The sequence below is a fragment of the Trachinotus anak genome, unplaced genomic scaffold (genome assembly GCF_046630095.1).
Source record: "Trachinotus anak isolate AG129_WGS33_773 ecotype Australia unplaced genomic scaffold, CSIRO_AGI_Tana_v1 ptg000028l, whole genome shotgun sequence".
NCBI classification, from domain to species: Eukaryota; Metazoa; Chordata; class Actinopteri; order Carangiformes; family Carangidae; genus Trachinotus; species Trachinotus anak.
The window spans coordinates 11,336,833-11,362,947 of record NW_027273879.1 but is presented as its reverse complement, the minus strand read 5'-3'; the positions used below and the strand labels follow the sequence as shown (position 1 = coordinate 11,362,947).

Below are 26,115 nucleotides of genomic sequence, written 5' to 3'. Positions count from 1 at the left end.
AAAATTTGCATAAGTTGTTTTATTCATAGTTGTTGTTCTTTTTATATTTCTTTTTTAATTGTTTTGTCTTTTGTTGAAGTGGACATCCCATAAAGTCAAGCCTGAAGCCCTTAGCTGAGTTGTTTGCACATCACCCTCTGAACTGAAAAGAAAGGGTAAGAGGAGGAGTGGAGTGGGGTTTTCCTCCTTCTCTTTCTCTCGCTCTCTCTTTATCTCACCTACAGTATCCCAACTCAACCTTTATTTTCATTTGAACAAAGAGTGTACCTTACAGTATATTTACACATCATACTGACTGACTGTTTAACAATTTCCACTTAGGTAATGCGAGGAAGATTGAACTTTCATGGTTTGCTTCTCTGTTTTCATATTTTTCTAGAGTCTTGTTCTCCTTTGATCCTCTTTCTCCTCTCATGCTAACTTTGCCGTGAGGTTTTCTTTCTCATCGTAATCATCATCACCACTATCATCATCATCATCTTCATTATCATCATCATTTTCATCATCATTATCATCATCATCATCATAACATCATAATCACCATTATTATATTGATATAAATCTTTTCAATAGATTCCTCTCTGACAACTGTACAATCGTACACAGTGTTTGACTTTTATATATATTTTTGGGAATATATTATTTTAACCTAATAAAAGAGGAACTTAATCCAAAAGAAAATATATTAGTATCCCAAAGTAACAAAATCATGCATGTTTTAATGTATTTGTCCATAAAAACAAAACAAAACAAAAAAAAAAACATGAACGTAATGGATGGGATCTGGTTTATTTACAAACTGATCTTGGCACTGGTTTTGTTGTCTCTTGCTGGAAACTGGAATGATCATAAAGAATACTTTTGACTGTACCAAGCATAACACTCCTGGTATTATAAGTCAGTGACCTGCTATAAAAGGCAGGTTTGAGAGACATATTCTTTTTTTAAAGCACAAAAAAAGATTAAAGAAAGTGGGGAACAGAACAACATTAGAGAGTCGACCAGAGGGAAAAACAGAAATAGTGTGTAGAAAACATATTTCACTTCAGCTTTAGACTGTGGCAGTTTCCTCTTTAGGCAGAAACCCTGTGACATCATGTCTACTGACAATGCCCCCCCCCCCCCCCCCCCCCCCACCAACCCCCCAACCCAAAAATACAGGCTCTTTCGACATCTCATCAGGTGCGATCACTGGTTACCATTGTTAGGGTGAAAATCCGAAACCAAAGACATTGATTCTCTCAAAATTCATCTTGTAAAGCAGCATTAACTGACTCAGGCAAATAAAATAAAGGAGACAGAAGTAACTGAAAACCACCAGCACAGACCTACTACTCAGTCCCAGGTCTGGCAGGCAGGGAGGGGTAGCTGTCTAAAATTTCCAGTGTTGCCTTGTCAAACAAGTGCTTGACTGTTGATCCAAAGATCTTGTGTGTGAGCAAACATAAGGTTGTGTGTCAGTGTGTGTGTGAGTGTGTTTGGGTGTCTCTGCATACTCATATTCAGTGCAAACACATTGGGTAAAAATCCCATCTTGACCATGGCCCATCATCCCTGCTGTTTCAACTGAAACAGTTTAATCTACAGAATCGTCTCTCCCTGACCGTCTTACTACTTCATTTCCTCTGCAGTTGTCTGTTGCACCTCTTCAAAGAGATAAACCGTCAGGCAGACTGACATGCCTTTTGTTTATCCAGCCTGATGGCGGGCCAACTGCTGCCAAGCAGCCCGCTTTACGCACCTCCCCACCCCCCCCACCCCCACCCCCACCCCCACACCCAGCGTCAAGGTCCTAGCACAGCCCAATGTACTTGAGATTGTTCTGGATGATCACGTCCGTGACGGCGTCGAACACAAACTGGATGTTGCTGGTGTCAGTGGCACAGGTGAAGTGCGAATAGATCTCCTTGGTCTCCTTGTTGCGGTTGAGGTCCTCAAACTGCCGTTGCACATAGACAGCTGCCTCCTCATAGGTGTTCTGACCTTTGTAGTCAGGGAAGCACACTGTCAGAGGAATGCGTTTGATCTTCTCAGCCAACAGGTCCTTCTTGTTGAGGAAGAGGATGAGCGACGTGTTGGTGAACCAGTTGTTGTTGCAGATGGAGTCGAACAGGCGCAAGCTCTCAGCCATACGGCTCTGTAAGAGAAAGTTGAAAAAAAAAAAAACGAAAATCAGATCATGAGGAAACGGTTAAATGGAAAAATGTAGCATTTACAACGACCCGAAACTGGCCCAGTGTCTTCCACTATCAGTTCACACAAGTGGAATCATATGATTTGGCAAAACCTAAGAGAGAAAATTAGACCATGGAAGGTCACAGCACAATTTAAGGATGAAAATCAAGACAAGATAAGAGGAGGGCTAAAGTCATCCACCACATGTCGTAGATATCCACTTGACTGGCTAAAGGTACGGCTTCTCTGTTATGTCAACAGAGACTTGAGACTCAGACACATGAACTCCCGCTTTTGAACTCACATTCTCCTTTGAAACAGCAGATTACTTCTTTTACCACCACTCACTTTCCCCTAAGTGGGTGTGTGGCAGTCTTATTTCTTACAGAAACATCTCACTCCATTGTGAAGAATAGCTGTGCAGACGGTGTTTTATATGAAAATGTGAATGGACCATGTGGAGACAGGGACAAAAAAACTGTTGACAGACAGGCTGTTTACACTGAGGACACACTGGTCTGACCTTACACAGTTTGTCGTAACAGAATCACTCAGCCACTGGGACTTCTAAAAGCTTACAGAAGGACAATGAGAACAACACTGACGTCTTCCACTTAGCGTCTCCGTCTGCACTTTCAGAGTTCATTTCAATGCTAAAAATCTAATTTATTCTTTATGGTTTTTCTAGTGCACCATTACTGCTCTGGTGCCATGATTTCTTCCTCAGCCTTTCACCTCATGAATAAGTGTCTGAGCTCTTCCAGACATTGGTGCATTATGATTTCTAGCTAGTAGGACCACATTGAGTCCCACATTATTTTTCCTCAAAACTTAAGTGGAAATCTAAGACTCATTTCACAACTTTATAATGGAAATCACTAATGTCTGTCATGTGAGACAAATTAGTTAGTTATAAGATACAGGGAGGGAGAGCACCAATGAGAAGACTTTGCAACAAGAAGAGAAATATTAACCGGTATCTGCATTAAACCACAACTTTGACACTCACTTTGGCCAAAATCAAAATGAATTTATTCAGTTCATTAGATCTGGCACAAAAGTTCACTTGGACTCAAGGATGAACCGATTAGATTTTAGTGGTCAAAGGTCAAGGTCACCTGTGGTGCCCTGCTGGCTCATCTGGTAGAGTGCATACCATTTCGACTCAGGCCCTTTGCTGCATGTCATGCCGTCTCTCTTATCCGTAACTGTCCCGTCTCTCTGTCACTGTCCCTATCTAAATAAAGCTAAATTGGCCAAAAAATGATAAAGAAAAAAAAAAAAGGTAGAGGTCACTGTCACCTCACAAAACACATTTTGACCATATTTGCAGGACTTCTAATAATGACACAATTTCACATGTCTATTCAAATGTCCAATAGGACAAAATTATGAAGTGATAACATTTTATTTTCAAAAGGTCCAAGGTCAACTTCACTGTGACATCATAATGTTCTGCAAAACAGTTTTTTGCCATTATTCAACATTATAACTCAGGAACAGCAACAGCAACTCACAAGTGAGGCTTTTTATGATCACTTATCATTTAGCATTTTCATTTTGATTATTTCGATAGATGTTCAAATAGTATTAGAAAAGTGCCTGAATTTTCTCATTTGATTTTTCAGAATGGTTAAATATGCTGGTTTTGGTGCAGAGGAAAAAGTCTGTGTGTGTGTGTGTGTGTGCGCGCGCCCATCTGTGTGCTTCCTTACACTTTGTGCTCATGTGACGTTGAATGTATAAGACAAAAGTGAAAGAAAAGGGAAGAAAGTTGAACTGTTCATGGCAGCTGCTGGCATGTGGCGACTGGCCAGCAGCTTGTGACTGGGAGGTTGTCAGATGGAAGACTGCTGTTTAAAAGGTTACGGAAACAACATGATGCTCTGAGCAAATCACAAGATCTGCACAGCAGGAAAAAAAAGATACTGAGGCGAATAGCTAAGGATTAGACAATCATAGTGCAGATTCAAAGTAAACCCTGATTATTCAGTGGTGTAAGTGCACTATTTTTGGATAATGATGGAAAGGCTACCGATATTAGAAAGTTGTAGGTAACCCTTACACACAGCCCACAAAATTGATTTAATAGCAGCCTATGAAGGTTTTTTTTTTCTTCCAAAAACACAATAAACATAAATTGAGGTCTGTTGAAGCACAAATATTGCAAACTATGGACAGAATGTTGCATACATTTTCTCCAATAAGACTTTTTGTCTTTTTAAAAAATGAGCTAATTGTTTAGACTAAAATGAGACACCACAAGAAGAAGGAAATAAATTGAGGTTTTGTTCAAAACAAATTGCATAAGAGTGTGTTTGCAAAATCTGTTAGAGCCCAGTTCTGCACTGATGGGTTAACACTGCTCTTTCTTTATCCATATGTCCTTGTTTTTGCTCCTGTTCTCTCACATGTGACCAGATGAGACTGAAACATAAGTTCTCCTTTCTGTAAAAGAATGTGTCTCTCGTGTCTTCACCTGGCCACTACTGCGCTCGTACAGTAAGAGTTTCTTAATGGGGAGCTGGAGGATGGGGAGAACAGCACCCAGGGGCACTAAAGCATGCAGACCACCTTCCTTTGCTTCAAACACCCACTGATACACGGACGTGTGCACGCACACACACACACACACACACACAGACACACACACAGACACACAAAGACACACACATACCCACACACATTGCTTTCCCCCTCACCCCCTCCTGTCAGAGTACTCCAGAGGCGCAGGCCTTAATTAAGCTTAAGTATTAATGAGGAAGTTCATCCCAGTCTCATTGCTTTGTTTCCTATAAATACAAATCAGTGTGCAGCAACCCTATCCTAATTCATTAAGGTTCATTTTAAATGTCACAGCCTTACAAGGACACGTACTTTGCACTTATCTCCTGAGATGACTTTTTTCTGTTGCCACGTTGGTTCTACTGCACCTGAGAATGACATTATTCAGGCTGCTCCCTTTCTGTTTCCTCTCCCTGTTTCATTACTAAAAATCTCTGTTACACATGAAACAGACAAACAAACATAAACATTAAAGTTGTACATAATACTATGTTGTAGATATTGTCCAGTTGCCCATGGGCCTTTTGAAGCTCACATTAGCTGGATCTTTGTTTGTAATGCATAAGAGTGGAAGTATAATGTAAAAAATACAATATTAGATTATTTCCAGTATAAGCAGATCACAAAATGAAGACAAATATATTTTTTTTACATTGCTGTTACCATTTAGAAATGCAGTACCTGCATGGGAAGGATTGAAACCTATGCGAGTATGTACTGTCCTATGTACTGTCCATTTCCTGGAAAGCTCATTTCAAAACGCCATTGTGTCATATGGAGCAAATTAATTACATGACAGTGATGCCTATGTTAAAGCATTAGCTGGTTTAGATACTGTGGCAGAGTGAGGGAGAATATTACTGAATGATCAGGGAAACTGTCCTTTACATTCAGATCAGTTCATATGACATCTTTGCTGTTGTGTGAAAGGAGAAGCACACAAGAAAAACTTTGACATGAAAACATGAAACACCATTAATTAATTTCCTGTTGTCTTTCATTTGACACGCTGGAGAGCTTAATAAAAATATGAATTGAGACAACAGAAATAGAGCTGACACTGCAGTCAGTGTCTGCCTTGATGTTTGGCTAACACAAGTTTAAACAACCACTAACCTCATATCTAGGCTTTTCATTTTCACCACTCATACACACAGAATTCATTGCAGTGCTCAGCCTCAGCTATTGCATATAAACCTGCGCTACACATTCACAACCACACGCACAGGCGCACAATAGATGCATGCACATATACACCTCATATCTATTCTCTCCAGTGCTGCTGTTTGTTGTACAACCCTCCCCTCCCCTTCTCCCTCCTCTCCCCTTCTCATCCTCCCTTCCCTAGTCACAGCTCACTGTCAACAGCGCAGGATTAGGAGCATTTGACTGGCCTGTTGCTAAGCAACAGTAACCACGGCAACCGATTCATTATGAAGACAGGGATGGGACAGGGAAAATGCATCAGGGAATGGGTAAATGCTGTACTGTAATTATTATGGTGTATTTTCAGTCTTGTGTGCGCTTGGCGCATTGAAGCTCGTCGTCGCTCTGGATGGACTTAAGTTTCTTTTCTGCTTGTGTGACTTTGTAGAAAGCTTTGAAGGTTAGGATCACTAAGATGATTAAAACAAGCTATCATTATAAAAATGACACCTTGTCCTCTAAAGAGGCCCCTCAAAGCAACTGAAACAGTTTTTATACAAACGCAGACTGTTCTCTGAAACCACTGATCAGTGATGACCACAGGTTTACACATAAAAACTGATGACAGTGGTAAAACAATCACAAGTGCCATTCAACTTTCATAATCAGTTGTGTTCAGTTCTTTTCCATTGGATAAGGAAATTCATAGAACCTCTATACTCGTCAGTGAGGCATTATGGCACTAGGGTTCACAGATTTGCAGTACTTGCAGCTAAGGCTAAGAAAGAGATGAGTCAGAGGTGCACTTGAACAGAAATTGATGAGTCACCTGTGACTGTGACTTTGTTGCACTAAAGGATTGTTTCGTTGCAAAGATTCATTTCAGATCAATTAATGAACTGTTCTTCATGCATATGCACAGTAGTTATAAAGAATACATTGCGCTTAGTGGTTCAGTTGTGGTTGTGCTACGATGAAGAAGGTCACAGGTTTCTTTGTTCATATTATGCTCACATGGAGTCAGGAAGGTCAATGTTTTCATTGAGTCAAAGAGTAAATATTACTGATGCTGGAGGGAAATTGCCTCCACTGCTAAGGCAGTTAATTAAAGTAACAGCTCCCCTTATCAATGAATGAAATGTAATTATAACACATTGCTAATTTCAATTTGCGTCAGCCCCACTAGTTAGTTACCGATATATACATGGGAGATTTAAACCAATGCATGTCTACTACCTTTCCTATGCACTGGTCTTACCTTCACAGTGTCAGCTGCTACTAATATCAAGTTTGTGTTGTCCAATATTGCCCAACCTAATAAAGAAATTGACACATTTTTTGATGGTTGAGAGCTCAGGCTTGATTCAGGCTTGAAGTGTAGCAAAACTATTAGTGTGTTAGAAGTATGTTTTCTTCCTAGCATACATAATGCTTTAGCAATTTGACATGGTCTTACTGCAGGTTACTGTAACTTTTAAAATTCTCTCAGATATATTTGAAGTATTTTATTTGTAGATATTGTATTTTATTTGTGGGTTTTCCTGTAAGGAAATTTGCTTGAATATTTACTAATCTCTAGCATTTTTCTTTTATTTTCTGTACTACAGTGTCTTTTTTCTCTTTGCATATGAATCAGGGTCAGCTTAATGACCCCGTTACCCTCATCTTCAGTTGAGGAGGACATAACCTTAATCATAACTGATGCTCAACCCAACTTAACGTCGCAGTTATATTCCCCATAAACCGATATGTCATGTAAAATACATACACAGTACAGGGATACAAACAATGCCGTCTTCCTCGCACTGTAGATGTATTGAGCATGTAGAGGCTGGACTATGTGTTAGGTAACAGCTGTTCAGCAGTGCTGTGTCAGCTAACAGTGGTTATGGAAGTTGGTGGGTCCAAGATGCAAGACTTCACTTTGGAGCCTTCTGTAGATGTTGACCTAACAACAGAAACAATACAGTACCTGTACTCAGTAATTTAGATTAGGTGTAATGTGATCTGTCTGTGTGATCTTCCTGTAGATTTATGAGGGCGTGGCCTGATGTCCTCTGTGGCGTCCATTTGTATGCTAGTACAGCGCTCCTTTCATGAATCTGCATTGGGCCTTTGTATAAATATTTAGCCTATATTGCATTGCAAATGGCTGCAACATCAATCCAGCTGTGTAAGTACTTTGTCACTGTCTGGTTTAAATTTACAAATTTAGTCCGTATCATTGTGGCATCAAACAGAATACATCCACCATGCATTGTGTAATATTCTGTTTAAAATATGTAAGTAAATCATCTCTGTAGGTCATACTCTAACAAGCCCTGTATCCTGATACGCTTATGCACTTTTCTGCCATATGTTTGTCTGTTCATCCATTAAATATTGTATGCAGCTAGAATTGCTATGGTACAATATGAAGAAGAAAATAAAGACATGAACTGTCGTATCTATTATAAGACCACCTACTTTGTAATGAAGTTATAGCCTGCTAGTTAAAGTTCTTGCTTCACATATGCCCTACAAAATGTTAATTTTTCCTGCTTTCTGCATTTGATAATAATGTGTTTTATCTGTACTGCATAATATTTCACATTTGGCATTTTTAAACCAATTTGTTGATCCCAAAATATTTGAGCTTATTACTGATAATACAGTAGCTAATGATATTTGATCTTGTTAAGGATGTTAGCATCCACATTTTTCCCAGTGGCTGTCTTTTAGCAACATGCAACCTGCATGCTGCTGTATGTTTGCTGTTCTTGATGCAGAGCCTCTGAAATATAGTTGCACTATACTGAATGTGACTAACATCCAAGCCACACCCATGCAAGTAAATAGTTGGAAACGCCTGATTGTCTCTAGATTAATTTGTGGTATCCTGTCTGTTACTGTTCAGTGGTTGGTGCTGTTGCCTCACATCAAGACAGTTGGACGATAGACTGACAACTTTTTCAGCATGTACCCCACTTATAACTAATTACACGCTGGGACGAGCTCTAACATCACACCCTGAATACATTAAGTAGTTTCTAAAATTCATGGATAATCATTTAAGGAGTTTTTTTATTCATCCTCTAGCGTATGACTGCATTTCAACATCACCAATCTTGTAATGAGGAATAACACGATGCATGTGTACTCATCACAGACACTCCAGCAACAGCAACAACATACAGACAATAATGGCATATGTAAAATACCTCAAAACACATCTAAAAATGTACAAAATGTACCAGATTGACTGAAAGCTGGTGCAGTTAATGGGAACACAAAGACAGGCTATTTGTGAAAGGGTTTCACTAGAATCAGATAAGGCGAAATGTCACAGTCTGGATACTAAAAATCACAGCCATAAATTTTGTTGGGTTCTTTAAAGAAATCTTAAGCTTAGCTTCACGTCTTAAACCACAAACCAACCATTATTAATTACCGAATTAGCAGAGGTGGACCAAGGATTGAAATGTGTAATTCTGGCTTTTTTGCTCATGTACATGTCTGCTAGGCTCTGCAGCAGGATGGCTGCTCCAGTTTTTAAGGATGCCTTTCTTTCTGGTGCTTATGATCCCTGGCTTTCTTCTTCCTCTCCTATCTTGGAATAATAAAAGTTGTTTTTTTCTAGTACCTGTGAACTCCCATTGCTACACAGTGTCTTCACAATCTGCTAATTCTCACAGGTACAGCCTCACACTTTATTCTGTGAACTCAATTAACACCATACTGCATTTTTCTCCTCAGACTTTATTTTTAACCTATAAAACTAATTGATTTCATGTTCCAACCTTGCACAATGTACACCCAGTATTATCCGGGTAACCCATGATTTATCAGGCCAGTTCAGTTACAGAGATGACAAAGTTTCCTGTCTACTTGAGCTATTTCTAGTCAAGACTGTATAAAGACATCAAGGTGAACCTGGATACTAGAACCTCTTCAGGGAAAAAATGTAATCATGCCTGTGAAGAAAGAGAAAATAGCTGACCCCTCATAGTTGACCTAGTCAGAAAAAGCTAAAATACTATCTATTGTTGACCTTCCATTATCAATAAAAGCACTTAAACAAGCCACAACTACCCAACTATTCCAAAACACTCTGATAAGAAGCTGGATATGCTGTGGATGGGAAATTGTTCAAATTCCACAACCATGAAAAGGAGATAACAAACACTGGCCACTCTCTTCAATGGGACAGATTTATAATGGTTTTGATTGTTACTACATTGAGTGAATGCATTTCACCCATTTTTTACAAACTTAGTCTACTCATGCCCAAAGCCAAAGGACTCTTGATAAGGACCATAAAGTCTGGTTAAATCTTTCCTGGATGGAAAGAGTGGATACAGTGGGTGTGTTTTCCCTGTGAAGTTAGAAGGGAACTACCCTCTATAATTTTGTCTTAAAACATTTGCCTACAATAGGAGTATTTGATGAAAATAAGAAAAATATATTGCATTTATGGTAGAGTAGCTGCTCAACACATTAATACAATGAATCCAGTCAACATCCCATCATCAGTATCTACCAATCTCTGTGACCAACCTCCAAATCAGGTCTCTCCATAGATGAGATCATTCATGGAACTTCTGACCCTTAAATTTCAAATTATTTTTGGCTATATAAAGATTTACACAGCTGCATCCTATACTAAAGACCTGTTCAGCTCAAAGTCCATTCACAGTGAACTTTAAGACTCATGCATGTTTGTTTACCTACTTAAAATGATAAGGTGTTGAGCAGTTTGGTGTTTTAAGCTGAAGCCTGTGCATTTGTTCCCACCAAGTAGTCTTCATAAGACAGTTAGGCATCAGTGTGTTGAGCAAGATGCTATCATTTACTTTGAAAGAGACCAAGGTAAACGTTCCCTGAAAAAGGCAGATATGATGTACTCGACTGACTTAAATAAACTGTGGGGAATAATTGTTTTGCAATACAATTATTGCAATAATTTTTTAAACTCAAATCCAATGTTCAAACCTTTTTTTTTTTTAGAAATGTATTTGCTTAATTGAAAATAATAACCAAGCAGCATGATTTTAAAACTACCCATTATTCATTTCAGACAGTCTCTATCTTCAAAAAAATGCTGAAGCAAAGAAAAGATAAAGGGAGAAAAACGTAATCCCTGCATCAGTGTAACCACAGCATGGTCGTTGTATTGTAGACGGGGATGTACAGAGAGGAAGTGACACAGCAGAACATGTTCTCTTTGCTTCACAGAACCGTTAAACCATTTGATACAAATATTCCTTGTTTGGCACGTTATTGAAAATTATTGCAGTAAAGCAGACATGTATTAACTGTCTCGCACAAGAGATGTATCCATGCCACTGAAATTATGTAATCTCTGTGGTGAGAAATAAATGTTCCACCTCTTGTCACGAATGGTGTAAAAACTTAGCAGGAGAGAACATTTGCATAATTTGTGCTAATTGGCTTGTGAGGGCCTTATCTCTCTTCAAACTACTGTGCTGCTGCATGCAAGTGTGTTTTTTGTGAACACAGAAGTTCCTATGGATACATCTACTGGGAGGGGAAATGTGGGCCCTTTGAAAACAGATTTTGCTTACCGTCTGGTTGTCCTCATAGAGTTTGAGGTCATAGCCACTTAGCTCGACACAGAAAATGATTGCAGTCACGCCCTCAAAACAGTGGATCCACTTCTTTCTCTCCGAACGCTGTCCACCCACATCTACCATCTTGAAGGTCAGCTCCTTGAAGGTGAACTTGTTCTCCACAATGCCGGTGGTCATGTCGCGGGATCGCAGGATGTCCTCGACAGTAGGGATGTACTCAGGTGCGGAGATGCGGTCCAGGTCATTCAGGTAGTAGGCAGTGTTGTCCTCTAAGTGGTACTCATTGGATCGTTGAAAGCACTCCTGGACCCCTGAGTCAGCCCACAGACGTTTCATGACCCCCAGCAACTCTGGAGTGATCTCCCCCTTGCTCTCAGCCGGCCCCGTGAGGGCAAAGAGCTGCACAGCATCGTAGGCGCGATCAGGATTGTGAAAGTCGATCTTGAGGGTGGTGAGGGCCCGGATAATGCGGGTGAGGGAGTCGATGGCATTGTACAGAATGAGGGGCTTGTACTCCTTGCATGCCTCCAGATTGAAGCCTCCACTGTGGATGATCTTCATCTGTTTGACAATAGTGCTCTTGCCCGAGTTGCTGGTGCCCAGCAACAGTAGCTTGATCTCACGCCGCTGCCGTTGACTCTCTGAGCGCAAGTGGCGGTCGATTCGCCGTGAGCGCCGTGCGGCTTCCTTCTCCTCCGAACTCTGACGGCATCCCATGGTCCTCCACCACGTGGTGAGCACAGAGGAAGTCGTGCTGCTGTTTGATGTGAAAGCAATTTAAAACGAAGCGGTGGCTAAAAAAGGAGCTTGTGGAAGAGTTGGAGAGGGTTTTCACTAAAGGTAGGAGGTTGCTGGGGAAGAGGCAGACAAAACTTCACAACGGACCAATTTAACACTAGACAGGAGAGCCACCACACAGAGGAGTGACTCAGGAGTATTTCATTCTTTTTGTTCAGGGGCAGTCTGTGAGTCCTGTGTGGGCAGAACCCAGACTTGTGGGATGCCCACACAGCGCCTGGCACTGAGGTTGGACTGCCTGCTGAAGCCCAGGAAGCTGGGGTTCATAGCAGGGGCTCCCCCTGAGGAAAAGCTCTGGAGGAGGGCTGGGGAATGTTCAGTGTATGTCAGTAGAGAAAGTGTTTGGACTTGATGCGTGTGAATTGCAAAACCCTCTCACTCTCCTCCCACATGGCTCTTGTTGTGCGTTGCCCTTGTTTGGCTTCTGCAACCATCAACTTCAGTTTGATGTTTTGCCTGTTTTTCTCGATCTTCCTGATAAAATCTTTTCTGCTTCTTCTGCGGTGTGAAATCTCCCCGACAACTGAAGGCCTCCAAGTCTGCCAACACATAAGACAGGAGAGAAGAGATATGAATAGCAGGTTTAAGACAAATAAGATTAGTTTCATTGCTTTGCGTCAAATCATTAACCTAACCGGTTAAAGAAATAGCTCATTCTTTGAGTTTGAGAGTGGAGCTGGAGCTAGGGGGTGGTTAGCCTAGCTTAGCATAAAGAGTGGAAGCAGGGGGGAAATAGCTAGTAGCCTATGTCTCTCTCAAAAAAAAAAATTAGGCACCAAACATTTCTGAAGCTCACTAATTAGCACATATTGTCTTTGATTAAACCCTGCATAAACTGATATGTAAACATATTTGGTTTTAGTGGTTTTAGAGATGCCTTTGGAGAAAACCCAGCAAGATACTCGTCCCTCTCCCTCTCTGTCTTTATGAAAAAAATTTCTATTATTGAACCATTAGTTCCATTAAAAAAGCAGAAACAGAAACAAATACCAAATTTTATACTTCTTTTCAACAAATGGAAATCATAAACAGTCACATGCATACTAACCTGTACACTTCCCATTCAACCACTGCCATGCTGCCCTTTGACTGTGTACACTACCTCTTCAGATTTCTGCTGCGAACGGTCACACACACCCTATCTTGCTCCATCTGCAGTTCTGTGTTACCATAGACTCTGAGCCAAAGTAGATCTCAGCTGACCACGCCTATCCATTTAACAACCCCCCCCCCCCCCCCCCCCCCCCCCCCCCCCGCACACACACACATACACACACACACACTCATATATGCACAATCAAGGTCAAACATACACAAAGAAATAGGCGGAGAAAAACAAACTCCACTGTTTGACAGAAAACTGATTTAGGAAAAACAAGACAAATGTGTTTCCTTGTGATCAATAGCATCTTCTACTATTGAGCTCACTGCCTCCGACTGTCCTCTGTCTGCTCGACATCAGGTGAAATGCTTATTTACTATCGCAATGGAAAATAACAGGCTCAAACCAGCAGGTGCCTCTCATTCTTTCATACCGCTCTAAAGCCCTGTCTCCTTGCCCAGAAATCTGTGTAGTTATCCTTCAGATTCCTTTAGATTCACACTGTAATCAGAAAAAGAATAAGAAATATTTCTGAGAATATTTGGTTTCATTCTGCTCTTGCTTTGATATATTAGCTTTTCAGCAGGCAGCACATTTACTCTGATAAAACAAATACTGAATGCTATTAATTTTGGGACATGAAATCTAATAAAATGCTGTCTTATAGTATGTGATAAATTTAAAGCAAAAACCAATCTGGAGCAGCGAATGCCTGTGGGATTCTGTGATAAATAGATGCGCATTGAAACGGGCTGCATGCTATTGCCTGAGTAACAAATGTGAAATCGTATTGTGGCCTAGTTTTGTTGGTGAAACTATACTCTGTGTAGATAGAGAGATAGATAGGTAGAGAGAGAGAGCGAGAGAGAGAATTTCTCAGAGCTCGGTGAGTGAGTGAAGTCCACTCTTCAAAAGACTGAGAGGACAAACAGAGCAGAACAAAGCCATAACAAAGCATCACAACACAAACAGAGTGGAGAGCATTGTTTCCTGGCTTCAGGCACCTGACTACCCTCTCAAAATGGCATAGCCAGCCAAACTGGTTAATGCACATCACTGATTTTGAGAGCCTATGAAACACATTAAAGCCGCACATGAAGTCCTTTCAATTTGCCATTTCAGAAATATGCAGCACATGCACTTCCACACTTTTTGAAGTTAATCCACTTTAGATAATAGCTAAGGAAGTCGTGAGCGGGCACAAAGAAATCTGTAAATCTTATTATCACATTAAATTCTTATTAATTATATTCTCCATGCTGTTATATAGTATAGAAGAAAATGTGGTCTGTTGCATAGCCTAATAACTAGCGTATAACTCAGCAGGAGAAAATGCCATCAACTTAGACATTTTTTACCAAAAATAAACAAAATAAATTATGAAAATGGCACTCTTAGCTCTTCTGTCTTAATTTTTTATCTTTCCTCATATACGTCAAACCATCGTCGAAAAAAGTGGACACCTGTGCTATCACACAGTTGGCTCTTGTACAAAAAAAAAGACGTGTCACTTTAAGAGTAAGTGTGTGGAGACAGAGCCATGGGGGCCACGGAGAGAGGCCAGCATCTCCATGTATCATGAGGCCTGAGGTAATGTGATAGCCAAGATGAGGCCTGCATGGTCACTCTTTTCCTTCACAGCTTCTGCTGCAGACAGCCTTCATCACTCTCCCCGGTGCTTACCACCTATTATTAATTTACCATGCTGCAAATAATTACAATCATGCCCTTTATTAGAGATGAGTACATGTTGTCACTGTGTGTCTCTGTTGTATAACGTTCTGTAATTTCCCTGCTGCAGGTGTTGAGCCCACAAAAATGCTATTAAAATTAGGGTCAATCAAATTAGATTGAGTGGCGATTTTAATCCATCAGAGGCTGAATGTTATTGCTCAGACACAAAATTAGTTTTTTTTTTTTTAAGTATTAAAAGGAAAGGAAGGACCTGTGTGCTGAAATATCGTGTGAATTTTTTCTTGATTTCTAGCCACTTAACACCTGAGGAGATCGAGAGTTAAAATGTTTGGGAAGTCAGTTACCAAGTGTAATAACGATTCTATTCAAACAACAACACCAAAAACATGACTTTTAAAAGGGGGAAATGAAAGCTCAGCTGACCCTACACTCAGTGTTCCAGGTTAGTACAACCATTGTGGAGCATATATAGAACACACAGTTGTACCTGATAGCAGCTGCTTTGAAGAGCTATACAAGCCTGTTAATCCATGTGTTGGTGTGGAATGAATCTCACTGTGCTACTGGAAACATGTGATTTAAATCCAATTAAATGAAATCACCTATGATGCCAAAAGAATGGAGAAAATGCAGATGATGCTCCGGCACAGTGGTGCAATGTGTCATGATGGGATTGACCATTGTAGGAAGAGGCTGCTTGTGCTCAGGTGTGTCGGAGATGAGGGAGAACAAATGCAGAAAGTGCATTACTTTTATGAATGAAAAGCAAAAGTGTACAATGTTAAAAGAAGGGTGAAAGGCGCAGGTGTGCTTTTAGTCACCTTGTAATGGTTTATGAATGAGGTGTGCAGGTGTGTTTGTCAGCGCTGTGGTCAGCAGGCTTGCATTTCAAGCGGTATCGGGTGAGGCGCTCCAGGGAGAACAAACCTGGCGTGGACAGGCGGCAGGAAGGAACACTGCACGTCACGACATCTGCCAGTCAGTCATAAATAACTTGTCTTTACTGGGGGACAAGCAAGCAATCATGCTTGCCATTTATGAACCATTTAACCAGCACCCCTTTACATCAAAACTAAGTACAGCGAGAAAACAACCCCATTCATCACAGATAAGCAGGCCAAGGACTTTTCAGCAGCAACCTGGGGACTGGCACCTGTGCTTGGAAAGTCAGTGAAAAACACTGCTCAGTATTCTCATTAGGATTATATGGAGAGACACATGTAAGGCCTATTTAACTGTGACTATTCAGACCAATATGGTACCAGGGAAACGTGACTCTGATGACTGTACTGTAATTCATATCCATATAATGAGTGGGTTAACAGGCCCATTGAACTGTATGTCGCAATAATTCATGCATCAGGGCCCGAGGAAAGGCTGCAGGGATGGGGGCCAGCCGACACGAGCCCTCATCCCTCCTGTTGGATGACATAAAGTTTTAAGATGGAGAAGAAGTAGAAGATTCCTCTGGCTTCTCCAGAGTAAAGGGGTTTGCAATATATAATAAACATATTATTATGAATACTAACAGAAAGTGCAATGTTATCTCTTTCATACTGATGGATGTTGGGGTTACTTAAAGTAGCATTCCTGCCTCCAGCAAACTAACATGCAGCACATGCACACAGAAAATATCATAGCTCACATGCCTTACGATCAGCTGCACAATGCTTATGCTTTCTTCTTCCACAGGCAGCTGTTTCAGTGGCTGGAAGGTTGCTTCCTGCTTCTGACTAGCTTTCTCCTTGGCTGCCTGACAAAAAGAGGTTACTGAAAGACTTAGGGCTGTCTGGTCAGTGTCCATATACAGTGTCAGAGTCTTACTGGAATCTAGCAGAGTGATTTTGACAATAATATCTGAAACCCCAGGAGTGAAACAGTAGCTAATCCCCAGATCTGAACTAAGTCCTGCTATTGTGTCAAGATTAAGCAGTTAAAGTGAAACTGTGATCAAACCTCTGGGCCATAACGCAGATTTATGAGCTCTGTGGCAGCTGTCAAAACCAGCCATATGTATTTTTTTCAGTTCTATATTCACAGGGTTTGTTTTCACAAATGCATGAAAGCTCTAATTCTTTGGATGAAATACAAACTGTGCTGTGATAGACAGAGGTGTATGCTGAAGTCCATGAGGAAAAAAAACACAGCCGTGTAAGACTCCTGGGACAGAGACTTGGCCAGCCGAGCAGAGAAGGCCTCTAAGCGAGACTGCTGGAGAGACGTTATTAATTTATGTAATGCCACACAGGCAGTGAATAAGCAATGCATTAGTGAGAAAATCTGAGGTGATCAATAGGCACACTTTCCTCAGCTACTGTTGTTTTCAACAGCTTTTACTGTGAGCACAAGGTCACAGATGAGACTATTTGGTACTGACAGAAGTCAGAAAGAGCATTTGACCAACAGTTGATGATTTAGTTTAAAAGGGAAAAAAGGGAATACATGGAAAGCTTTCATTCTCGAATGAAGGCATATATAACAGAAAATCTGGTAAACGGATGTTCGGGCCGACTAATCCTCTTTCACATAGACATAATTGTTGGCATTGTATCCACACAGGGCAGTGATTTGAAATGTGCCAGAGAGGAACAGGCTGACTGTTGATTTGCATCATGACCAAATAAAATAAAATGGAAAAAAAAAAAGCACTGAAGTGGATCTGCACATATAAATGAGGCAGTTGATCCTATAGGGGGAGGTCAGGTTTGTGCAGATCATTTGAAACTGTGTTGATGATACACAGCTACAGCAAAGCATTGGCATGGCACACCTGCAGGAGGTTCCGTGAAATTTCCATGGATGTTAGCAATTCTTTGAAAGGGCTGAGAAATTTGAACTACGGTAATGATAATGTTGATAGTTGAAACACACTCTATGAAAATCTCACCTGCCACTGCAAAAACTGTAAACAGAAGAACAGCACTCCTTTTGAATGAGCAGTGTGCCGCCTACAAAAAATAAATAAATCAGAATAATTTCTGTGGAATATATACAGTATGTTGGCAGTGTTTGGTTGGTCACTGACAAAGCAATCTTAGTCTTGAGGCTGTAAACACTGGAGGTTTTTAAATATTTAATCAGGAGCAGACATGTTCTAGCAGCTCCAGCCTTTCCCATAGAGCTGTAAATGTAAATATTCCCATAAGTTCCAGTTTTCAGTTTGCACATTGTGAAGGAAATCATAGTACAAAAATAGTATTTATTGCTTTGTGAACAAATTCAATTAATATTAGATTCACATGCAAACAATTTTACAGCAATTTCAACAATTTCATTTTTCCAAATAAATAGAATGTCAGTATAATTAGTTAAATTCTTCTAAGAGAACACTAAGCTATCTCAAATAAAGGGGGTTAATATCAAGCAAAGACAAGAGAGTACAACCTAACATGGGTTAATGTAAAAGGACACGCCTTATATTAGGAAGAAATATTAGATTTTATCTTTATTTTAAAGAAAAAATTTGGGATTGAAGACATGAGGTTTCAATCTTTGCAGCACTATGCTAGACGCTGTGGACACAACGTCTTTGTGGTTGATGAGTTACACATGACTCAAATCAAGTCTTGAAAGCTCAAACTCACTTTTAGCTACTCTGGCCTGAGATGCCCAGAGTATTTTTCAGAGACGTAGACACCCATGAAAGAAATATGGCATAAAAATACTCAATAATTTATTCATAAAAATGCCATATCTGAAGGTGTTTTATTAATATAATTGCAATATTTTAAGTTTCTGATATTCTCATATACTACAGTGTATGTGAATCTGAGGACACAATATTATATAACACAAAGTGCCGCCTCAAATTTGACCATAGAGTTGACTCAACACTCCTCTGACAACTTGTCAAAGGAAGGATTTATTGCAGGGTTATTGCATTGGATTGCCCTAAGTAGAAGTAAACCTTATAAGCTGGTGACTCACTGTATTTTGATTGGTTGTCAGCAGTTTGATAAATTATGAAGATTGAAAATAGAAAGAAAATAATTTAATTTGAAAGATAGTCAAATTAGCTGTGTCAACTTGAGGTGCCTGTGTAATATTTCAACCTAGAGTCTAGCAGCCTTTTGAATCGCTGCAGCTACGATCCGGGATAACCAGGAAATGTTTTATCAATGCAAAAAATTCAAAAAAACAAAAAAAAAAACAAACCCAACATAGTAATGATTTGCATTCAAGCTTTAGGTGGGATTTTTAAATCTAAGATAAGAAAATTATATTGAAAACCTTGCTAATATTTTACAGACAGACAGCACAACCGACATTAGCAAGGAGCAATGCAAACAGTTACATAAACCAATCTAATAAGACAGTTTGCTATTTAATCATACTCTCTCATTTGTGTGCTCTCATTTATCCTAACTGCGTTCTAGAGTAGAGTCGAGAGGAATCTTAAATAGGTTTTGCTACAGCTACTGGAAAGTCGTACTTCCAGTACCTAGTACTCTACATCATAGGAGTTTCTGAGAAGATGGGACTGGCTACTTCGGTGATTATACTCACCCTAAACAAAGAACTGCAAATGAATTTTAAAAAAGGGCTGCTGTGATTGAACTCCTTCCAATAGCCCTTTCCACATCATATTTACTGTATAACAGGGTAATGACATTTTGAACTGATCAACATGAAGCAAACAGGGTGGATGTTTTGTTCCACTTTCAAAGGCCAAAAACAGAAACCGAGATTGACTAGAATTGACAGTCGTCTCTTTACTGTAATCAGTATTGAGCCGTATGTAAAGTGAAGCAGTAGATGCAGAAATCCAGCCCCACAAATCAGATGATGATTACAGAGAATTTCCTGATTTGCACAAAAGAAAGATTTGAATTATAGGTGGGTGATGTGCAGGGCGATACACTGAGTGATTTTTGTGTGTAATTCATACACCGGATAAGCGGTAGCTACTGTATAATGTTGTGGAATCTGGGACAAAAAGCAGTCAATTTCATGCTTCTAGCAGCATAGATCAATGTCATTCCAATGCCAGTTACTAACACAGATCCAGTAGATAACGCTGTGTCATGTGATGCTTCTGAAAAATATACTGTGTGTCTTGTTACAAGTAAAAACCAAAATGCATGCTCTGTAGTGCTTATCTCAGTAGAAAGAAATAGACCGAAGTATTCCAACCTAAAAGGGCTGCTTCTGTGTGATGAGTCAGAGCTTTGTGGTCGCGCCGGCGTGCATCAGAATCATATGAGATATAGGTCGCAGGCAGAGTGATCTGCAGCACCATTCAACATTTTTTACCACTTTATGCATGATCTACCACATGAGTAGAAATACCACACAAGCCTTAATTTCTCTCTAATAAACCAGTCAATTTTCAGGCTCCTTATATGTTATCTTTTCCTGGGAATAGACTCGACTATAGAGCGGCAATTGAACAAGCAATGGGCCCTGATGTTCAGGCCGGAAAAGGATAGTTAGTTAAGCACATCTATTCAGTGAAGACACATTTAAATGGGTTGTCCGAGAGTCTCAAGAATGAGCCTGTCAGCAACTGTGTGTCTGGGATTTCTCTACAAGAGGACTCCTGGGGGGAGGCGTTGGAGAGCCTCTGATGGCAGATAGCACCTTCGCTTCAGAATTACATGTCAGCTGACATGTATCTAATGGATTACCCAGAATTTCCTGTCACAATTTATATTGTCATAATGGTCTGAGACCATTGGAGGGTTGTTTGTGCTTAGAAATTAGCTGTAAAACTCTAAATCTCCTAAAACTAGTTGTGAGTATGTTAATGCAAACCAATCAAACCAGTGTCTACCCATACTTTTGATATGAACGTGTAATGTAAAAGCGGTCACTGGTGTTGAAATCACGGAGAATTATGACGCTTCTCTTCAGCTCTACAGAGCTTTTTAGTGAATCGTTAATAGTTTTGGTTCTGCAGCCTCTACATTTACTGTGTGGTTGAGTCTCAGCTGCTCCTATCACCACTCATAGGCAGCCTTTTCCACAGCCAAGAAAAAAAAACAGTAGTTAAGCCTAGCATTAAAATTGTAGATCCATCTAGGAGTTTAAACTAAATCCAATATAATCTGTTTAACTGAATTTTCTGTCATTCCCCTTAACAAAAAAGTTCTATATGTAATCCAGTGTTCAGACCTAGCTATCTTTCTCTCTTAATTTAGTTCTCACAATTGTTTGTTTAACACTTTCTGTTTTCACTTGCTGACATGCTGTCCTGAATGAGTACTTCAGAGAAAGATGGCTGTATACTGTGCACATGTGAGGACAGTACTCATTCATTATGGAAAACAATGATGGGCAGTGTTCTCCTTTCTACTCCCCCCAAAACGATGGGCTGTTTAAAGGGTAGAGATGGGGTAGTTAGGGGGTGGTGGTGGTGGTGTACGTGGTGGTGGGGGTTGAAGCCTCTGTATGCTAGATGCTTTTTTGTGATAATGCTCTGTTTAACGTTCCTGATCTCGATGGCTGTGTTCTCCCTTCTCCAATCCAGCGGGTCACACTGAGTCACAAGGCCAACCAGCAATGACAATGGCATGTTTGTGCACAGGCTGAGCAATGGGTAGGCTGTCTGATGTGAAGGGATAAGATGGCACAAGGTGGTCACTAGAGTCTAGTGTGCGTGTGTGTGTGTGCGCTTGCGCGTGTGTGTGTGCACTGGTGTACACGCAAATGTGGGTACATGTGTGAGCATCCAGACACATTTTCCGCTTTTAGTAGAAGAATTTCTCTCACTATAGTGTATATTATGTAGATCAAAACAATTCAAGTTAGTGTTATAAGCATTTACATCTACAGCATCTACATTCAAAAACCCTGACTCCAGCGTTATATTCATTTAGGTCATGACAGACAAGAGAAACACTTTGTGCAACAGAAGGAAATTGTGGGTAACGGACACTTTCAGGCTTCTACAACCCACAGACATTATCTGCAGTTATTGATTTGATAACTGGAACAGGAAAAGGAAAATATGTCATGCTGCAGCAGATGCAACAATATAACAGCCATTAACCCACCCAATCAGCACTTTAAACTGAATGTTGTGTGGACAATGATCAGTGGAATATAATAATAAAGGCTGAAGTATCTGACATGTTGCACTGGGGTGGTTGCTCCTGCGGAGGCTTAGTAAGATTTACAGCAAATGATGAAATCATCTTCCACAAGACTAAATCTACCTTTAATCAAATTAAAGATAATCTTGTTGTGTTGCTAAGACCCCAACAGAAAACAGTTGTAGCACTGTTTTACTGTATGTATTTTGTTTTTATGATGAATGTGTGGGAACGGAAGAGAGACTAGAAAAAAGAGATATGAGAAAATGTCACCTGTTCAAACAGGAAAAGGCAATTTTACCACATGTTAAACACTGGAAATCAGAACTGACTTCTTCATAAGACCATGCTAGCACAAACACCGCACATATACACACACACCACCAACTTCACTCTGCTTTCAGGTATTTTTATGGCCACCTTCATCAAAATAAGCTAACTTAGTTCTGGCTGTATTCCACAGAGCCTGTATGAGTAATACAGAATGTAATACATACTGCATGTACAGACCAACATCACCAGTGGGTAGTAGGCCATAGCACTCCCTCATCAACCCCCCTGTCCTCCCTCTTCACCACCTCCTTGTTGTCATATGACCGCTGTTATGTGTGTGCAGTGGAACACAAAGTTGCTCTGTTAGTCCCCTCTGCTCTGCCCTCTCAGATTTGAGTGCTGGAAGTAAGGCCCTCTCACTCACCGGCCTCAGGCAAACAGACAGGCCCCTGTATGTGACTACCAGCAAAGATTAGAAAGGAGGCCAAAGAGAAAGACAGGGATGAATTGAGCTGATGTTTTATGTAACACCAGAAGATAACTTAATCCATACTCATTCACAGAGCCCCGCCCTGAGATTTTGTTCGATTCAACTGACAGCAGTCCTTGCTGATAACTGCTCTTAAGTAATTTATTAGTCCTCTCTGCATCAGCGCCTGTCTAAAACAAATGGCTGCCAAAAAGTATCTTGCAGCCATTTGTGTGGCGATGACGCTTTGTCCCAGTACCTGGTGAGGATTAAAGACCCAAAACAAACACAAGTGCTGAGCCAGCTGAATCAGAGCAATGCCCTGTCTTAACACGCAGAGTGACAAAGCAACTGATAGAGACAGACTTCAGAGAAACATATTTCTTCTGTGGCTTTATAGGTTATTTCATCACTGCTGCACGTAGTTAAAGATCGATTTTCATGCGAATGATGTGATAGAGCTGCTGGTTATTTATTTCCAGGAAATAAATGATGTCTTTGATTAGTAATTTCATTAAGTAGGCCGCCGTGGGAACTAGACTACACTACATCGGCCACCTCAGTGCAAGAGCTGCTACCTCAACAGCCACTGTCACTTTAAAACCAAGTCTGTCCCTGCTGTCCCCTGCCATTATGTCACCCAGTGGAGTGGATGTAGCAAGTAACAAAAGAGGTGGAAGGAGGTCAACTCAGCATAGGTTTTGTCACACTATTGCTCTGGTTTTTATATGCATAAATGCTACATGGGTGGGAGCATACTACATACTAACAAACATTAGCTGTTGCTGGTGTTGGAAGAGGGTTTATGTGATGCCTATTCCACTGATTTAAGGTAGAGTTTTGTGCATTTGATCTCAAAAAAACCACTTAATCAAAATCAAAACAATATTATGTGTGTGTTCAAACTATTCTTTACCATGGAGAGTATGGTGACATTTTTTCAGTGAGTGCATGTGTAGATGTTTGTGTGTGGAACTCAGTGAAGGCCCCCTATGTAAGCATGTGATTAACCTTTATATTTCACACTGGACCTCATTGTCCGTCACTTTAAAGCCAAGGTCATCAGTGACTTCTGACATTTTCAGACACGTTGCAGAGGAAAATTCAAGATTTTACAGTTAAAGTGAAAAGATGAGTCAGATATTAGTGCAGCTTGCAGGACAAGAGCTTTTGTCACAGTGGGTGTGTCACCTTAGTTTGTCTTCTAATGGTTATCAACCAGTGACTTGGGCAGTAGTGGACAGTGAGAGAAGAACAGAATCCCAACTGGACAAAAATCATCAAAGCCACTCTGAATTGTGGGTGTACAGTCTTGTCTGCAAAATGTTATTTGCATGCAAATTTACTGTTGTCTCTGATTCTGGCTGTGATATTATAGGCCACAGTTGGTTGTTCTTTCAGTAACTTGCATGCTGTAATTAAACCATTGTGGGGGGGGGGGCATTTGAGTCGAAGCTACCCACAAAGGCTTATCCCAACCTGTCAGCTGAATATTTCTGCTTTTACTCACTAACCCCAATGGAGCAACATTACAAAGGGTTCAGCAGAAGTACTGATCTAATATTCCTGATATTTTTTTGCTATCAGTGGTGCTCCAGAGATAAAGGCAAGGAGGAATTCATCCACCATCTTTGCCTTGATTCACAGATGTCTGAGGGCCTCGGTGTGAGTAGCTGCCGGTGGAACTATCACAGACACATCCAGCATTCTTTCTGTGTCACATGCTCAGAAAATCGCTGTCTTTCCACCACCGTGAAATTATCACGGTCTTTCCCCCCCTCTCTTTCATCCAATCTGTTCCAAATCTTCTCTTTCCTTCTTCCTCTCTCTTGCTCTCTGCTGCATCAACCTCCGCCCCTCTGCCCCATCTGCCTCCCTACTGTTAAACCCCCCAGCCCCTCGACCCCTCCCTGCACTGGTTCTCTCGCTCCCTCTCTCAAGCATGTAACACAAACACACATACAGTACACACAAATACACATGCTGTCCTGATGCTACACAACCGATCCCAACCCCCACTGAGGAAAAAAAAAAATTGATAACGCTCTGTTAAAAATATGAATGATTGTTGAGACAGAAAATGTCAAAAATGATCCTGTTTTGCCTGCTGAGTAATGACCACGCTCTGCTCCCTCCGTCTTTCCCCCTCTCACTGTTAAGATATACATTCATAAACAAACAGCTGGACGCAAACAAGCCGAACAAACCCCAGCTCCAGATTATTAATCAATGTCGCTGTAAATTTCCTCCTGTCGAGCATCAGATAGCAAGCTCCACTGGCAAATCCCACAACGTTCCTGTGCCGCTGTCGGGCCACGATTTGCCCGCTTATCCCAGTGCCTGCAGAGCCAGGCTCTGTGGGATTTGTACACCTCCCACCGCACATTCAAATTCAGTGTCTCGTAAAGCCAGTTGTAAGTACTGAACACCTGATTGTGTGTGATGGTGCTTTTACGCTCTCATTTCCCCTCTTTCTATTCCATAGATTATGGACAGAGCACAGAGACGTTCATACAAACACACACACACACACACAACACACATACACACACAAACACAAACACACACACACACACATCTTTGATGCATCCGCTACTTGTCCTACATACATTAATTACATGAACTAAGCACTGCATTCAGATAAAAGCATTCTATAAGATTCAAGGATGCTCTGGGGACATGATGAGTCAAATTGCAAGCAAAAGATAGCAGCGTCCGTTGGCACAGAGCTAGCAGGGTGGAGGAGGGGACTGGACAGGCTGCCTGCCTTGGTGCCATCTCTGAACATCACCTTCCCCATTTTATCAGGAAAACACTCTCACCCGCCACTGGATTGATGTCATGAAACAGCACCTCGCTCCTCCTGTGTGTCCAAAGCAGGCCAACCTTGTGGTGATTACAGTAAAAACAACAGAAAAAAAAACCAACAAAAAAAACCCCAAAAAAACCAAAGCTGTGTGAGAGTAGTCAGGCTTACCGTGTTCACAAGCCAGCATCCATTTACAAAGGATACTGCAGACAAGCCCTTGCAGGGAGAGAAAGGCTGTGTGCAATCCACCTTTAGTCCTGCTGCTTCATCTTCATATCTTCCTCATATTCACAGAGTCACACACTCACACACACACACACACACACACGTACATCTCTCTCTCTCTTTCTCTCTCTCTCTTTCAGCGCTCCTCTTTCTCTGTCTTATTAACGTCTGTGTTCTATATCCTCTCTTGTTTGCTCCAAGGCAGTTGAGACACTGCAGCGATGGGGGTGGAGGGCGTGTATATATGTGTGCGT

At 40.8% G+C, this 26,115-nt stretch overlaps 1 protein-coding gene across 2 annotated transcripts; it reads right to left on the bottom strand.

The window, feature by feature from the left end:
- Nucleotides 1-26,115, bottom strand: gnaz (guanine nucleotide binding protein (G protein), alpha z polypeptide). 2 transcript variants are annotated; one of them, XM_071466272.1, is made up of 4 exons: nucleotides 25,805-26,115; nucleotides 25,650-25,690; nucleotides 11,451-12,793; nucleotides 1-2,137 (listed from the first exon to the last, which is right to left on the bottom strand). In XM_071466272.1, the coding sequence occupies exons 3-4, from the start codon at nucleotides 12,171-12,173 to the stop codon at nucleotides 1,793-1,795; spliced, it is 1,068 nt and encodes a 355-aa protein (XP_071322373.1). In that variant the 5' UTR covers nucleotides 12,174-12,793; nucleotides 25,650-25,690; nucleotides 25,805-26,115; the 3' UTR covers nucleotides 1-1,792. The 2 variants fall into 2 exon arrangements, with proteins under 2 accessions (XP_071322373.1, XP_071322372.1); XM_071466271.1 differs by lacking the exon at nucleotides 25,650-25,690.

Excerpts from the sequence above, each read along its gene's own strand:
- gnaz (XM_071466272.1), bottom strand. The coding sequence starts at position 12,173 with ATGGGATGCCGTCAGAGTTCGGAGGAGAAGGAAGCCGCACGGCGCTCA. Across the intron at positions 2,138-11,450 it reads TCTATGAGGACAACCAGACG|AGCCGTATGGCTGAGAGCTT; the intron begins GTAAGCAAAATC and ends TTTCTCTTACAG.